The sequence below is a fragment of the Oncorhynchus gorbuscha genome, linkage group LG03 (genome assembly GCF_021184085.1).
Source record: "Oncorhynchus gorbuscha isolate QuinsamMale2020 ecotype Even-year linkage group LG03, OgorEven_v1.0, whole genome shotgun sequence".
NCBI classification, from domain to species: domain Eukaryota; kingdom Metazoa; phylum Chordata; class Actinopteri; order Salmoniformes; family Salmonidae; genus Oncorhynchus; species Oncorhynchus gorbuscha.
The window spans coordinates 58,011,541-58,029,521 of NC_060175.1; the positions used below are offsets into that span (position 1 = coordinate 58,011,541).

At 44.4% G+C, this 17,981-nt stretch overlaps 1 protein-coding gene across 3 annotated transcripts in view; it reads left to right on the forward strand.

The window, feature by feature from the left end:
• Positions 1 to 15,448, forward strand: part of LOC124031625 (protein TASOR-like) — a 34,951-nt gene extending 19,503 nt beyond the window's left edge. Inside the window, exons 10-19 of one of the 3 annotated variants that reach the window (XM_046343100.1) lie at positions 5,386 to 5,489; positions 6,100 to 6,203; positions 6,309 to 6,381; positions 6,499 to 6,764; positions 6,995 to 7,535; positions 8,443 to 8,720; positions 11,550 to 11,673; positions 12,959 to 14,444; positions 14,613 to 14,733; positions 15,392 to 15,448. In XM_046343100.1, the coding sequence (XP_046199056.1) occupies positions 5,386 to 5,489; positions 6,100 to 6,203; positions 6,309 to 6,381; positions 6,499 to 6,764; positions 6,995 to 7,535; positions 8,443 to 8,720; positions 11,550 to 11,673; positions 12,959 to 14,274 (2,806 nt within the window). In that variant the 3' untranslated portion in view covers positions 14,275 to 14,444; positions 14,613 to 14,733; positions 15,392 to 15,448. Of the gene's footprint in view, positions 1 to 5,385; positions 5,490 to 6,099; positions 6,204 to 6,308; positions 6,382 to 6,498; positions 6,765 to 6,994; positions 7,536 to 8,442; positions 8,721 to 11,549; positions 11,674 to 12,958; positions 14,445 to 14,612; positions 14,958 to 15,391 lie in introns of those variants that run through there. The other 2 variants (XM_046343099.1, XM_046343101.1) reach the window with 2 other exon arrangements.
• The last annotated feature ends 2,533 nt before the right edge of the window (positions 15,449 to 17,981 follow it).

Here is a 17,981-nt window from a genome sequence, read left to right on the forward strand (position 1 = left end):
TCTAAATTCGATACCTTTGTTTATACTGGATTAAGCATACATTTTCTTTAACTAATTTAATTAGTTATGTTCCAACTTTCTCTCCATCTTGTACCAACAAGTCATTTTTAAGTCTTAGTTCCCAATAGTTTATATTTTTCTAAGACAGTGGTTCCCAAGCTTTTTATAGTCCCGTACCCCTTCAAACATTCAAGCTGTGTACCCCCTCTAGCACTCTAATTTAGTTTTTTTGCCATCATTGTAAGCCTGCCACACACACACTTTACGATACCTTTTTTAAAAGAGTGTGAGTTTTTGTCACAACCTGGCTCGTGGGAAGTGACAAAGAGCTCTTATAGGACCAGGGCACAAATAATAATAAAACATTTTGCTCTTTATTTAAACATCTTACATATAAAACATATTTGTTCAACGAAAATTGGGAATAACTCACCACAGATTAATGAGAAGGGTGTGAAAGGATGTACATTATGCTGCAATGTTGGGTTGTATTTTTTTATTTAACCTTTATTTAACCAGGAAGGACTCATTTGAGATTTGAAATCTCTTTTTCATGAGCATCCTGGCCAAGATAGGCAGCACCAAGTCATTACACAATTACAGACAGACATGAAAAACGACAAGTAATCTAGTAAAAACCATAAATTCACAAGAGTATAACAAAATCATAAAACAGCAAATTAAACACATTAACAGGTCAGGGAATCAGTCAAAATCCTTCATCAGTGATTTAAAAACACCAATTGGGACAAGAGGCTTGGAGAGAGGCTCAGTCTTAAATTATTTTCCACACAGTATGTGCCTGTATTTAGTTTTCATGCTTGTGAAGGCCGAGAATCCTCTCTCACATAGGTACGTGGTTGCAAAGGGCAACAGTGTCTTAACAGCTTGATTGGCCAAGGCAGAATACTCTGAGCGCAGCCCTATCCAGTAATCTGGCAGTGGCTTCTGATTTAAATTACATTTTCACAGAACCGCTTGTTTCAATTTCGATGGGGCTCTCTTGTTCAGATATTGGTAAGTGGACTGGAGGCAGGGCAGGCTTGTGTCACCCATTTCGGGAAAGTACCTGCGTAGTTGCGCAAACAACTTTTTGCACACAAAAACCATACAATGATGGAAAGACCTATGTGTTGTGTTGTCCTTGTTAATGCAGACAGAGAAGGGCTCCAACTTCTTAATCAACCTCAATTTTGTCCCTCACATTGAATATAGTTGTGGAGAGTACCTGTAATCCTAGATTCAGATCATTCAGGCCAGAAAAAACATCACCCAGATAGGCCAGTCATGTGAGAAACCCATCATCATGCAAGCAGTCAGACAAGTAAAAATTATGGTCAGTCAAAACTTTAAGCTGGTCTCTCAATTTAAAAAAAAAGGGAAAAAAAGTGTCAATACTTTGCCCCTTGATAACCAACACACTTCTGTATTGTAACGGTTTCTTCCGTTGAAGGAGAGGACCAAAATGCAGCGTGGTTAGCGTTCAACATGTTTAATAAGGGCAATAAATGTGAACACTACAAAATACAAAACAACAAATGTGAAAAAAACGAAACAGTCCTATCTGGTGCATAGACACAAAGACAGAAAACAATCACCCACAAAACCCAACACAAAACAGGCTACCTAAATATGGTTCCCAATCAGAGACAATGACTAACACCTGCCTCTGATTGAGAACCATAGCAGGCCAAACAAAGAAAAATACAAACTAGACATACAACATTGAATGCCCACTCAGCTCACGTCCTGACCAACACTAAAACAAAGAAAACACAAAAGAACTATGGTCAGAACGTGACATTACCCCTCCCAAGGTGCGGACTCCGGCCGCAAAACCTGAACCTATAGGGGAGGGTCTGGGTGGGCATCTTTCCGCGGTGACGGCTCTGGCGTAGGACGTGGACCCCACTCCACCATAGTCTTTGTACGCTTTAGTCTCCTCCTAGGAACGGCGACCCTTACCGCCAACCTAGGACTGGCAACCCTACTAAAGGGCCCCACTGGACTAAACAAACTCCTCCGGACTGAGGGGCAGCTCCGGACTGAGGGGCAGCTCCGGACTGAGAGGTAGCTCAGGCTGGTTGACAGCTCTGGCTGACTGATGGCTCTGGCAGCTCCTGGCTGACTGGCGGCTCTGGCAGTTCCTGGCTGACTGGCGGCTCTGGCATACCCTGGCTGACTGGCGGCAGATCCTGGCGGTTCTGGCAGATCCTGGTGGCTCTGGCAGATTCTGGCGGCTCTGGACAGGAGGGAGGCTCTGGACAGGCGGGAGACTCTGGCGGCGCTGGACAGGCGGGAGACTCTGGAGGCGCTGGACAGGCGGGAGACTCTGGCGGCGCTGGACAGGCGGGAGACTCTGGCGGCGCTGGACAGGCGGGAGACTCTGGCGGCGCTGGACAGGCGGGAGACTCTGGCGGCGCTGGACAGACTCTGGCGGCGCTGGACAGACTCTGGCGGCGCTGGAAAGACTCTGGCGGCGCTGGAAAGACTCTGGCGGCGCTGGAAAGACTCTGGCGGCGCTGGACAGACTCTGGCGGCGCTGGACAGGCGGGAGACTCTGGCGGTGCTGGACAGGCGGGAGACTCTGGCGGCGCTGGACAGGCGGGAGCACCCGTAGGGATGAGACGGAGAGACAGCCTAGTACGGGGGGCTGCCACTGGAGGGCTGGTGCGTGGAGGTGGTACTGGATAGACCGGACCGTGCAGGTGCACTGGAGCTCTTAAGCACCGAGCCTGCCCAACCATACCTGGTTGAATGCTCCCGGTCGCCCTGCCAGTGCGGCGAGGTGGAATATACCGCACTGGGCTGTGCCGGCGAACCAGGGACACCATGCGTAAGGCTAGTGCCATGTATGCCGGCCCAAGGAGACGCACTGAAGACCAGATGCGTAGAGCCCGCTTCATGGCACCTGGCTCGATGCCCACACAAGCCAGGCCGATACGAGGGGCTGGTATGTACCGCACCGGGCTATGCACCCGCACTGGGGACACCGTGCGCTCCACAGCATAACACGGTGCCTGCCCGGTCTCTCTCGCTCTTCGGTAAGCACAGGAAGTTGGCGCAGGTCTCCTACCTGGCTTCGCCACACTCCCTGTGTGCCACCCCCCAATACATTTTTGGGGCTGCCTCTCGTGCTTCCTTGCCAGCCGTGTTCCCTCATATCGCTGGCTCCTCTCTCCGGCTGCCTCCGCTCTCCTAGCTTCCTCCACCTGTTCCCATGGGAGGCGATCCCTTCCAGCCAGGATCTCCTCCCATGTGTAGCAACCCTTGCCGTTCAAAACGTCCTGACATTGCTGCCTCTCCTGCTGCTGCTGCCTGTTACCACGCCGCTTGGTCCTTGGTTGGTGGGTGGTTCTGTAACGGTTTTCTTCCGTTGAAGGAGAGGACCAAAATGCAGCGTGGCTAGTGTTCAACATGTTCAATAAGGACAATAAACGTGAACACTACAAAGTACAAAACAATAAATGTAAAAAAAACGAAACAGTGCTATCTGGTGCATAGACACAAAGACAGAAGACAACCACCCACAAAACCCAACACAAAACAGGCTACCTAAATATGGTTCCCAATCAAAGACAATGACTAACACCTGCCTCTGATTGAGAACCATATCAAGCTAAACATAGAAATAGACAAACCAGACATACAACATAGAATGCCCACTCAGCTCACGTCCTGACCAACACTAAAACAAAGAAAACACAAAAGAACAATGGTCAGAACGTGACGTATGCTGTAAAAGTATTACATGGTCGCTGCCCATATCATTGCATAGTGCAGAAAATACACGAAAGTTCAGGGACATTGCTTTAACAAAGTTAACAATTTTCACTGTAGTGTCCAAAACGTCTTTTAAGCAGTCAGGCATTCCCTTGGCAGCAAGAGACTTTCGGTAGATGCTGCAGTGTACCCAAGTGGCGTCGGGAGCAACTGCTCGCGTTACCACTCCGCTATGTCTCCCTGTCATGGCTTTTGCGTCATCAGTACAGATACCAACATGAGCAGCAGCTACGTATGGCTACATATGTACTGTTAGAGAGTAACGGTTAATGTGATTGGATGTAATTTATTTGACTAGGCTACCTGTATTTGACATTGTGTTGTTATTTCGCTGAACACTAGATGGTTTAATTTGATTTTTGGCAGTGAAATGAGGCTACTCAGGCGAGGGGGAAAAACATCACCCAAATGTAAAGCCACGTTGGAAAATATAAATGGACTGTTTGAAAATGTAAAGAAAAAATGTGTTAATTATTGTTTTTTTTTAACTGTGAATCGCATTTTTATTGGGCGTACCCCTGACGGCATTGCGTGTACCCCAGTTTGGGAATACGTGCTCTAATAGTTTGTCAGTTGGTTGCTCTGATGTCCAAAAGATTTCAAATAAAAATGTTGTGATATGTAAACTTCTTTAAGTTGCATGTATTTGAAACTATCTACATCGGTCAGTTCAAAATTACTTCTTAGTACTTTCATGGAAATACATTTATTTCCTGTTACCAAGTCATTTACAGTTTCTATGCCTTTTGTTTTCCATGTGGACCAATACATTGGTGAATTCTGACGCACCTCGACTAAAGACATTTTTTTATGTTGTCTATTTTCAAAAGATAAAGTTAACACATTAACAATATTGTTGAAAATGAAACATATTCTACAAGAACCAATATCATTCCATAAAAACACAACCTTTTGGAACAATCCTTGGATACGTTTCATTTTCAACAATATTGTTTAGTGTTCTTAACTATGAAGTTGTTAATGTTCTTAGCTTGCAGAGTATGAGATTGCATCCCCCTAAAGTACGCTTTAAAGGCATCCCAAATTAGTTGAAGTTAGACGTTTACAGACATTTTGTAGGAGCCATTAACTTCTTTCAACCACTCCACAAATTTCTTGTTAACAAACTATAGTTTTTGCAAGTCAGTTAGGACATCTACTGTCTGCATGACATAAGTCATTTTCCCAACAATTGTTTACAGACAGATTATTTCACTGTATCACAATTGCAGTGGTTCAGAAGTTTACATACACTAAATTGACTGTGCCTTTAAACAGCTTGAAAAATTCCAGAAGCTTCTGATAAGTTAATTGACATAATAACCTGTGGATGTATTTCAAGGCCTACCTTCAAACTCCGTGCCTCTTTGCTTGACACCAGGGGAAAATCAAAGGAAATCAACCAAGAGAAATAAATAAATTAAGCCTTAATCTATGGGTTTCACATGACTGGGCAGGGCTGCAGCCATGGGAGGGCCTAGGAGGGTTTAGGTCCACCCATCCACTGGAGAGCCAGGCACAGCCAATCAGAATGAGTCTTTCTCAACAACAGTGCTTTATTACAGAAAGAAGGTAACCAGTGTCATTGTGTGTCCGTTCTAGGCCAGAGAAGCTGGAGCTGGGTCTGGTGATGAGTATGGACCAGGTAACTCAGATGATCCCCTCGGCTCTGTTCTCCTGGAACCTGTACGCAGGCAGCCACCAAGGTACACATTACAAGGGGATCACATTACACAAGTGCTGGAGATCAAAGAATATATACGCAGTACTGTATGCTCAGCGAAAAGTAAAAGACTGCATCGTAACACTGCGATCTATGCTCCCATGTTGTACGACATGGGTATCTTTTGTCATTCTTACTTGTGACTACACTGGCCACACGTGCTTGTATGCCATCATGCACATTGATTGATGATGTTGATGATTTTCACCAGGCGTGATCATGACACGCATGTTAAAATACCCAAATAAATTATGTTAATTTCAGGGGCAGGTCGACACACACATGAACCATTCATGGACATTTAGCTAGCTAGCGGTCGCTAGTTTGCTAGTTTGTCCTGGGAGATGAACATTGGGTAATTATTTTGCCTGTCATGCATATGGTCCTCTTTTTAGCTGGTTCTTTGTGGAATTTTGACCCGGAGTCATACAAAGTCGTGTTTCTCTACACTGACAATTAATCCAATTTAGATTTCATGTGTCTATACATGTGCCAATTTCTGTGATTTGAAGAAGACTCACTGATACAGGGCTTCAAACGTCTCTAATGGTGTGTGTGTGCGTTTGTGTGTGCGCGTGTGTGTGTTATTGTAGTGTTGAAGAGTGGGACACACTGCAGTCTGCTGGAGGTGGTGGATAAGAGCAAGTCAGGAGACTGTCTGGCAGCACTGCTTCAAGGCATGGAGACACAGCGACTGGTAGGTCCAGGTCCAGCACATCTTAACTAGACCAACCCTCCTCCTGGAGAGCTATTGGGAATACAGGCTTTTGCTCCAGCCCTGCTCTAACACCTCTATGTGCAGGTTCTTGTCCACATGTTGGCTGACAAAGGATTCCTGTTCCTCCTGTCTTCAGTTCAGATGGCCTCCACAACTGGTAAGTCAAATCACTTTACATTTAAGTTGTTCTATGCCTGTGTTGTAACTATGTAATAACTTAGTATTAATGTGTGACATAGTTATTCTCTAATTATTTACTATTTTTATTTTTCAGAAAGAAGAGATGGGTTGAAAAAATGCCTTCGAGCGCTATTTGTTTTTCAGGAGTCCAGGGACGTGGCAAAATACAGTTCAAAGTGTCCAACTACCCAGGAGCCTTTACAGACGTCCTCCCGTGACCCCGCCATGCCCCAGCTGAACAGCTTTGTCCCAGCCCTGCATCACGCCCTGGTCAAGGTGCGCTGCAACCCGCCCGCTGACCTCTCGGCCGGGGTCGAGCGCCAGGCCAGGGACTACCTCAGTGGACTCCACCATGGAAAGGTATAAATGTGTGATTATATGATAATATAAGCATATTGATGACATGTTTTGTGTTTTGACTAGTCAAACTTTTAACTCGATTTTGACTAACCATATGTGTATGTTATTGACATGTGTTTTGTGATGATGCGTTGAATGTTATGTGGTGTTTTACTTTGTACCTTTTTGTGTGACATGGAGCTTATTTCCATTCAAGAATACAGAAAAGTTTTGTATCATCTCCTCTCTAGCGCCGCCACATCCCCATAACTGAATATGACACCAAGCTGGATGACCGGGGGAAGCTGTTCCCGGCTCCCAAACACCACAAACTCAAAATGGAGGGCTACCTGCGCTCCTACATCTACAACCCCAACCTCTACACCATGCCTGTTTTCCAAGCCAAGGAGATGGTAGAGAGTTACTGCACTGTGCCCGATGACAACAGCCCTGTTATGGGCTGGGAGGGCAGTGGAGCCAAGTCAGTGGTAGGGTCAGAGGTCAATCCTTATGGTGCCACTGCTGCCCAGTCCCCGGGGGTCCAAGTCAACCACTCTCTCTCTCAGTTTCCCACTGACGCCAAACCTCAGAAGTTGAAGGAGCTGATTAACCTGATACTGTGTTGGCGGAACATAGAGGGGGATGTTCGGAAGAAGAGAGTGCCGCAGGGAGGACGAAAGCAGGGGGCAGGTGGGTTGGACCCCCGAGGACTGAAGAGGAAGACTGCAGAGAGGACTCTGAACTACCGGAAGAAGGCCTCACAGGAAAGAGGCAGAAGGGATAGGAGAACAGGTATGGAAAACCTTACTGAGGATTGGCCTTACACGGAACCAAAACTGGCTGCGCGCATGCACCATCGTGCGTACATTTATATTGTCTCCCCCACAAAAAACGCAATCACGACACGCAGGTTAAAATATCAAAGCAAACTCTGAACCAATTACATTAATTTGGGGACAGGTCAAAAAGCATTAAACATTTATGGCAATTTAGCTAGCTAGCTTGCACTTGCTAGCCTATTTGTCCTATTTAGCTAGCTTGCTGTTGCTCGCTAATTTGTCCTGGGAAATAAACATTGAGTGGTTATTTTACCTGAAATGCACAAGGTCCTCTACTCCGACAATTAATCCACACATAAAACGGTCAACCGAATCGTTTCTAGTCATCTCTCCTCCTAGGCTTTTTATTCTCTTGACTTTATATTGCGATTGGCAACTTTCATAAATTAGGTGCATTACCACCACTGACCTTGTTTGTCTTTCAGTCACCCACATGGGTATAACCAATGAGGAGATGGCACGTGGGTACCTGCTTCTATAAACCAATGAGGAGATGGGAGAGGCAGTACTTGCAGCGCGATCTGCGTCAGAAATAGAATTGACTTCTATTTTAACCCTTGGCAATGCAGACGCTTGTTGGCGCGCGTGAGCGGTGTGGGTGCAATAATTGAATAACAGAGATTTCTAAATTTATTTTGCAATGCTCGCGCACCCGAAGCGAGTGGTTTAGTCAGCCTGTTAGGTATAAGTAGTGGAAACTAGATTACATTAACTTGAAATCCAGTCTTTCAGATGTTCAATCCAGTTCCTTAAATGTGTTTCATGAATAGTTTGCTGGCTCACCTAGCAAAAGAGATCCACAAAGTGTTAATGCAGTAAACGTCTCTTTTTTTTCTCTCTTTCTTTTCTCTCCCTCCCAGCAGCAGCTGCAGAAAAGGGCCAGGGCCCTTCTTGTCTGTCCTCTGTGATGCTGCAGAGTGTTGATCTGAGAGACGTGGACCTGAGGAGAGACCGCTCAGAGGCTGCTTTCAAGTTGTCTGAGGGGAGAGGAGGAGGAGGATGGTCAAGAGAGGGGACAGAGCAGACTAAAGCTCTGCTGTTTGATAGGATGATCAAGCTGGGCCTGCCGCCCAATCAGGACATTGACCTGAGGAAACGACCTTCTGGGGGCCTGCAGGTCAAGGCTGACTTCTTGGAGGTAATAAATCGATTCCTTTGTTTCCTAAACCTGTTATTTTTTTATTTTTTTTTGCGTTGTTTGTAACTTATTTTAAACTTATTTTGTACATAATGTTGCTGTTACCATCTCTTATGACCGAAAATAACTTCTGGACATCAAAACAGCGATTACTCACCATGAACTGGTAGAAGCTTTTTTTCCTTTAACCCGTCTAAGACTGGGGTTCGCTAGCGGAAGCCCCCCCCTGCAACAGCCAGTGAAAGTGCAGGGCGTCAAATTCAAAACAACAAAAATCTCATAATTAAAATTCCTCAAGCATACATGTATTTTACACCATTTTAAATATAATATTCTCGTTAATCCAGCCACAGTGTCTGATTTCAAAAAGGATTTACATCAAAAGCACCACAAACGATTATGTTAGGTCACCACCAAGCCACGGAAAAACACAGCCATTTCTTCCAGCCAAAGAGAGGAGTCACAAAAAGCAGAAAGAGATAAAAAATTAATCACTAACTTTTGATGATCTTCATCAGATGACACTCATAGGACTTCATGTTACACAATACATGTATGTTTTGTTTGATAAAGTTCATATATATATAAAAAAATCTGAGTTTACATTGGTGCATTACGTTCAGTAGTTCTAAAACATACGGTGATATTGCAGAGAGCCACATCAATTTACAGAAATATTCATAATAAACATTGATAAAGATGGAACTTGAGATAAACTTCTCCTTAATGCAACCGCTGTGTCAGATTTTTTAAAAACTTTACGGAGAAAGCAAACCATGCAATAATCTGAGTACAGCCTTTAGACAACAAAGCAGACAAAAAGATACCTGCCATATTGGGTAGTCAACATTACTCAGAAATAGCATTTTAAATACTCACTTACCTTTGATGATCTTCATCAGAATGCACGTCCAAGAATCCCAGTTCCACCATAAATGTTTTGATTTGTTCGATAATGTCCATCATTTATGTCCAAATATCTTCTTTGTTAGGGCGTTTGGTAAACAAATCCAAAAGCTCGTTCAGGTCGCGCTGAACGTCAGACGAAAAGTTCCAAAAGTTCCGTTACAGCCCGTAGAAACATGTCAACCTATGTATGGAATCAATCTTTAGGATGTTTTTAACATGACACTTCATTAATGTTCCAACCGGACAATTCCTTTCTCTGTACAAATGAAGTGGAACCTTTCACGTGAGCGCGCCAGACCGAGGCTGTGGCACACTGCCAGACCACTCACTCAAAGAGCCCTTATGAGCCCCTTCTTCAGAGTAGAATCCTCAAAACAGGTTCTAAATACTGTTGACATCTAGTGGAAGCCTTGGGAAGTGAAACATAACTAATATCACCCTGTATCTTCAATGGGGGCTGAGTTGAAAAACTACAAACCTCAGATTTCCCACTTTCAACACCATTATCCCAGAAACCCTAGACCCAGTCCAATTTGCATACCGCCCAAACAGATCCACAGATGATGCAATCTCTATTGCACTCCACACTGCCCTTTCCCACCTGGACAAAAGAAACACCTAGGTGAGAATTATATTTATTCACCACAGTTCAGCGTTCCACACCATAGTGCCCTCAAAGCTCATCACTAAGCTAAGGACCTTGGGACTAATCACCTCCCTCTGCTACTGGATCCTGGACTTCCTGACGGGCTGCCCCCAGGTGGTAAGGGTAGGTAACAACATATCCGCCCCGCTGATCCTCAAAACGGAGGCGTGCTCAGTCCCCTCCTGTACTCCCTGTTCACTCATGACTGCACAGCAAGGCACGACTCCAACACTATCATTAAGTTTGCCGATGACAACGGTGTCAAAAGGCTGTACTCAGATTATTGCATGGTTTGCTTTCTCCGTAAAGGCTTTGAGGGCCAGATCAACGACGAGACAGCCTATAGGGAGGAGGTCAGAGATCTGGCCGTGGTGCCAGGACTACAACCTCACCCTCAATATGATTGTGGACTACAGGAAATGGAGGACTCGAGCATGCCCCCAGTCTCATCGATGGGGCTGCAGTGGAGCAGGTTGAGAGCTTCAAGTTCCTTGGTGTCCACGTCACCAACAAACTAACATGGTCCAAGCACACCAAGGCAGTCAGGAATAGGGCACGACGAAATCTATGGGGACTGAAAAGATTTGGCATGTGTCCTCAGATCCTCAAAAGGTTCTACAGCTGCACCATCGATAGCATCCTAACTGGTTGCATCACTGCCTGGTATGGCTCCGACCGGAAGGCACTACAGAGGGCAGTACGTACGGCCCAGTTCATCACTGGGGCCAAGCTTCCTGCCATCCAGGACCTCTATACCAGGTGGTGTCAGAAGAAGGCCCAAAAAAATTGTCGAGGACTCCATCCACCCTAATCATAGACTCTTCTCTCTGCTACCGCACAGCAAGCGGTACCGGAGCGCAAGTCTAGGTCCAGGAGGCTTCTAAATAGCTTCTACCACCAAGCCATAAGACTCCTGAACATCTAATCAAATGGCTGTGCAGACTATCTGCATTGCCCCCCCCCCTTTACACTGCTGCTATTCTGTTTATTATCTATGATAGTCACTTTAATAACTACCTACATGTACATATTACCTCAAGTAACCGATACCCCCTGTATATAGCCTCGCTATTATTTTACTGCTGCCCTTTAATTATTTGTTACTTTTATTTCTTATTCTTATTTTTTAACTGCATTGTTGGTTAGGGCTTGTAAGTAAGCATTTTACTGTAAGGTCTACACCTATTGTATCTGACAAAGTTTGATTTGAAAATGTGTACATAACATTGTATTGTTCTGTCTCTCTCTCTCTGTGTGTCTGTGTGTAAGAGCAGACGGCAGGGAGCACGAACAGTCTGGAGGGCTTCTACCCCAGTTCCAATGGTGAAATTCCCAGAAGATCACAGTCCCAATATCAGGGGGAAGAACAGATGCCATGGGTCCTCATCCCCATCACAGGTATGGACCGTCACTGCACATACAGCAGAACTCGGGCCGGGCAAAAGTTTTACCAATTACGATCACATATCACAAAGTTAAAGCTATATGTTCCCATAGTATATCCCCACAGGTATGGACTATCACATAACACATAGGCTTTCCCTGTAATGTGCACTTGTTCCATTGAAATATGTTTGAAGAAATGTATGCACATTCAGTACCAGTCAAAGGTTTGGACGCACCTACTCATTCCAGGGTTTTTCTTTCTTTATACTATTTTCTACATTGTAGAATAATAGGGAAGAAATGAAAACTATGAAATCACACCACCTCCATGCTTCACGGTGGGAACCACACATGTGGAGATCATCCGTTCACTTACTCTGCGTCTCACAAAGACATGGCGGTTGGAACCAAAAATCTCAAATTTGGACTCATCAGACCAAATGACAGATTTCCACCGGTCTAATGTCCATTGGTCATGTTTCTTGGCCCAAGCAAGTCTCTTCTTATTGGTGTCCTTTAGTAGTGGTTTCTTTGCAGCAATTCAACCATGAAGGCCTGATTTCATGCAGTCTCCTCTGAACAGTTGATGTTGAGAAGTGTCTGTTACATGAACTCTGAAGCATTTATTTGGGCTGCAATTTCTGAGGCTGGTAACTCTAATGAACTTATTCTCTGCAGCAGAGGTAACTCTGGGTATTACATTCTGGTGGCGGTCCTCATGAGAGCCAGTTTCATCATAGTGCTTGATGTTTTTTGCGACTGCACTTGAAGAAACGTTTGAAGTTCTTGACATTTTCCGCATTGACTAATCTTCATGTTATAAAGTAATGGACTGTTATTTCTCTTTGCTTATTTGAGCTGTTCTTGCCATAATATGGACTTGGTCTCTTACCAAATAGGGCTATCTTTTGTATACCACCTTGTCACAACACAACCGATTGTCTCAAATGCAATAAGAAGGAAAGAAATTCTACAAATTAACTTTTAACAAGGCACATCTGTTAATTGAAATACAGTCCAGGTGACTACCACATGAAGCTGGTTGAGAGAATGCCAAGAGTGTGCAAAGCTGTCATCAAGGCAAAGGGTGGCTACTTTGAAGAATAATTTCTGATTACTGCATGATTCCATGTTATTTCATAGTGTTGATGCCTTCACTATTATTCCAGAAAAACCCTACAATGAGTAGGTGTGTCCAAACCTTTGATTAGTACTGTATATTTTCATTTCTGTGAGATAATTGGGCTGATATGTGAAACTATTATGATATTTACTAATACCTTTTACTCCTGTGCAGGGCTGAAGTCAAACAAGTACTGCCTGAGCCAGAAGGACAATCTTCAGGACCCACGCTTTGTTCCCCAGATCCCCATAGCAAACAGAAGCTACCCCCCCTGTGTCTCGGAACGACGGGAAAGAATCATCAACTCTACTCTAGAGGAGCTCCCACAGCATAGCCTCAGTACTTCCCTAGAGGTGTCAGAAGAGCCCAGCCCCTACCCCAGTCCCTGCCCAAGCCCCTGCTCTTGCTCCAGTCCTATGGAAGAGGAGCAGCAATTAGCTGAAACCCCCTGTGACCCCGCAGAAATAAGCGGCAACCATAAGACGAGCACAGACAAGAAGACGAGCAGAGTGAACTGTGTCCTGGACCAGCAGTTCAGCGACTTCTCTACAGAGATGCAGATCCTCCTGCTCAGAGAGAGTGTCCACTACAGCTCCCCACTGATCCCTAGCCAGAGTCCTCCAGGCCATCCCCCCATCCTGCCCTTCTCTGAGTATGTCTCCTTCTACAACTCCTCCCCGCCTATGCAGGACTACGTCAACTCCCTGAGAGACCGCATGGGAACCGTCATAGACACACAGGAGCAATGGATTCCTAGCATGGTGGCCACTGACTCTCCCCTGGTCTTTTCTAACAATAACCACCACCATGCTAGCCACGTTCATAGAACTACATACAACTGGTACCCTTCATCTCGTGGCCCTGTTTCTCACTCTGTACCCAGCCCTCACCCTCCATCCCCGTCTGCCCCTAGTCGTGCTAGTTCAGACTCTTACAGTTCTCTACCTGTGTCTCATTCTGTCCCCAACTGCCACTCTCCTGCCTCTCCTTCTGGCCCCGGCCTTAACCTTGCTAGTTCAAACACTTACAGTTCTTTATCAGTTTATCAGTTTCCCTCAGCTGTGTCTCAGTTTAATAGTAATAATAACAATCATGTTATTATTCGCTCTTCATCCTTCCCCGGTCCTGGCACTGCCTCTCCTTTTACCCCTCCCCTCTACAACAACCCAGCCCAGACAGAGCTGCCTCTATCTCAGCTGCACTCTAGTCTAGCGCCCCTCCCCATCCAACCACTGGCACTGGGCAACCAGTGGATAACAAGAGCGCAAACAACAACAGAGAACCCGGACTCAGACTGCCGAGAGCAACTGGGAACGTGCAAGCCAAGTGCTATGTCAACCACGACAAAGAACACTGACTTAGATGCTCGAGGGCTACGGGGAAAGTGTAAGGCACAAACGAGTGCAAAGTTTCAATCAAAAGGCAATGTCATAATTGTTGATCCTCCGATTTCAGAAGCCACCATGGTCCACATCATCTCACTCAGATGATTGAGAGTTCTTCAGGGGTGGGAGGGCCTTTCCCAAGCTCAGGGCCGGATCCACCTGCACCCATCAGTAGTCTGATTAGCCAGCTGAAACCTGAGCTGTTCAGTAACCTGGTGAAGATTATAAAAGATGTCCAGAAGAACTCTGTCCAGTCCTACATCCACCATATCAAGGTACTAAACATTTGGGGTTCTTGTAAAAAGGGTTTTATAACTACATTTGAATAATTCAATGGGGTGCAAACATGCAGTCACAAACACCAACCTCTCTTTTTCATTGCATGTTTATGTGCAGTGCCACTGTATGAAAAATACCTTGTTTCTCTCTCATCGTCCTACCAGGAGTACATCCAGAGATTGGGGAACATAGAACACAGTCCTGAGAGTTTCTTGGAAAGAGAGAACCGTTTGGAAAAGTATGGTTCTCATGCAGAACAAGGAAATCACAGCTCACGTTCGTAAGGTACTTGACAACAATATCAGTCATTCCACGAAATGAGTACCTTTTGTGTCCCTTTGATATTTTAAGTAGATATTGTGCACCGATATTGGATTTTAAAAGCCTTTTAAATTATGAAGTGCCCTTAATTCAATACATTTTTTAATGAATAAAGACTTATACTTTGAAGAATCTCAAATATAAAATATTTTGATTTGTTTAACACATGATTCCATGTGTTATTTCATAGTTTTGATGTCTTCACTATTATTCTACAATGTAGAAAATAGTCCAAATAAAGAAAAACCCTGGAATGAGTAGGTGTCCTAACTTTTGACTGGTACTATGTGTACATATATACATACATACAGTGAGGGAAGAAAGTATTTGATCCCCTGCTGATTTTGTACATTTGCCCACTGACAAAGAAAGGATCGGTCTATAATTTTAATGGTAGGTTTATTTGAACAGTGAGAGACAGAATAACAACAAAAATCCAGAAAAACGCATGTCAAATGTTACAAATTGAGTTGCATTTTATTGAGGGAAATAAGTATTTAACCCCTCTGCAAAACATGACTTAGTACTTGGTGGCAAAACTCTTGTTGGCAGTCATAGAGGTCAGACGTTTCTTGTAGTTGGCCACATCTCAGGATGGATTTTGTCCCACTCCTCTTTGCAGATCTTCTCCAAGTCATTAAGGTTTCGAGGCTGACGTTTGGCAACTCGAACCTTCAGCTCCCTTCACAGATTTTCTATTGGATTACGGTCTGGAGACTGGCTAAGCCACTCCAGGACCTTAATGTGCTTCTTCTTGAGCCACTCCTTTGTTGCCTTGGCCGTGTGTTTTGGTTCATTGTCATGCTGGAATACCCATCCACAACCCATTTTCAATGCCCTGGCTGAGGGAAGGAGGTTCTCACCCAAGATTTGACGGCACATGGCCCCATCCATCGTTTCTTTGATGCGGTGAAGTTGTACTGTCCCCTTAGCAGAAAAACAACCCCAAAGCATAATGTTTCCACCTCCATGTTTGACGGTGGGGATTGTGTCCAAATACTTTCCACAATTGCCTCATACATCATACAACCTTTGGATTGCTGCCATTGTGGTCTGATTCATCATAGCACTGTGAGGACAGTGCCGTTGACGACAAAATGTTATCCCTCTTCCTCTTCCTGAGGAGTAGCAGGGGGTACACTCCTACCTTGTGGAACCTATGTACCTGGAATCATTAATGACAAGATAACTTCCAGAAACACAACAAATATCAGTCAAATATTGACATTTAGATTTACAGCCTTAAATGAGACAACAACAAATAAGTGCATAGGGCCTATCATTTCCCTAAGCTAGAAATGCAGAAATCTTTTTAATGGAAAACATAATAAAGCTTACCAGCTTGTTTGCTGCATTAACCAAGGTTGCATATCTTCCATGTTTCATTGTCTTATTTGCCTATTCATCTGTTGCCTTCATTTTTTGGGCCTCTAACTTGACCTTTAGCTGTATTTTTGCACCACAGAACTGGCACTTCTTTGATGCTCCTCCTATTGCTGTTTTACAACTAGGACACAGTTTACGGCTGGAGCCAGGAGCCATTCTGCCTGAAAGGTGGATACGAAAGTGTCTGAAAAAATAGCCCTATACACATAACTTTGACTGATGTTGCACCAGGGAGGTCCACTCTGGCACGGGGCTTGAATTGCCAAGGAGAACTAGAGATTGTGAGATAAAAAAACTATACTAACAATAGCAATTAATAAAGAGAGTTTGGCCAACTAAGGAGCTGACGACGAGTTCACATTAAACATCAAGCCCCGACCCTTCTCAAACCCATTAAAGAAGTGCCATGTGTGTGTTTTGAAGGTAACGTGGGTTTCAATGACTCAATCACATGGGTCAGATCTGATAATGGACCTCACCTGGTACTTAAACAAAGCCTGAGACTTTAACATTACCCCACATGCCACACTGTAATGTAAAAATGTGCCATTCTAACTGTTGTAACCTAGATATAGGCTGCCTGACATAGCCTCTGGAGCATAGTGCAATGAGTGTCGTTAGTTGACAGATGAAACAGTACCTGGGCCAGTGAGATTTGTTTACTTATTTTAAGCTACAAATTTTGAATAAATCTCCCCCAGTTGGTTGGCATTTTGAAACTACAACCTGGTTTGGTTTTTGAAAACAAAATAAATGTGAAGAAAGATGAATTAATTAAAAGCGAAAAAGTCTCCACTTACTTGAAATGCAGCCAGAGGATGGATCAAGAGATCTGTATCAAGAGGATGGAGAGAGAGAGAGCAAGAGAGACTAAAGGTGTCAGCCGTAGGTCTGAGTGGTCTGAATAGAAGGGTGGTAGGTGTGAAGGGTCTTTATTTGGAGCTGCAGGGTAAACAGAATAGAACAAGATTAGAATTGTATTTGACTGCTGTGTATGTAAGATACTTATTTTAATAAACATGTTTAATTGAGCATTAAGATTGTACTTCATTTGAAAGTGGATTACATCACAAAAACTACAGGTGATGTACAAAAATGTAAAGAATGTGAATGATGGATAATAAGATGACCATTGGATAGATACACATTCACTATGGATGGGAGCATTGCTGTCTGGTGGGTCCAATTCATCCATTGTTTGCCGTTTTAGATCTTGTGGAGCAAACAATTGTCTTTAGAAAGGTTTGAAAAGACAAGTTGAACTAGCTTTATTAGACAGGGGTGTCAAACTCATTCCACAGAGGGCAGATTGTCTGTGGGTTTTTCATTTCAATGAACACCTGAACAACCTAACCAGGTGAGCACAGTTCCTTTGTCATTTTTGACCTTCATTTATCAATCAAGGGTGGTGTTACGACTCCCGCCGAAGTCGGCTCCTCTCCTTGTTCGGGCGGCGATCGAGGTCACCGGCTTTCTAGCTATCTCCGCTCCATTTTTCATATATCCATTTGTCTTTGTCTTGTCCCATACACACCTGGCATTCATTCCCTAATAATTCTACATGTATTTAGCCCTCTGTTTCCCCATCATGTCTTTGTGTGTAATTGTTTGTTTGGTATTGTGGATTATTGTCGGGCGCTTTACTTTTGTCATGTACCGTGTTCTTGGCATGTTATTGTTTTTAAGTGCTGTGTATTTTGGAACGTAATTCAAGTGCACCTGTTCACAACAGTCTGCTCTCCTGCACCTGACTTCGCCTCCCGTACACCCCTTTTGACAGTGGAGCAAAACCCTGCAGGCACTCGGACCTCCCATGGTAGGAGTTT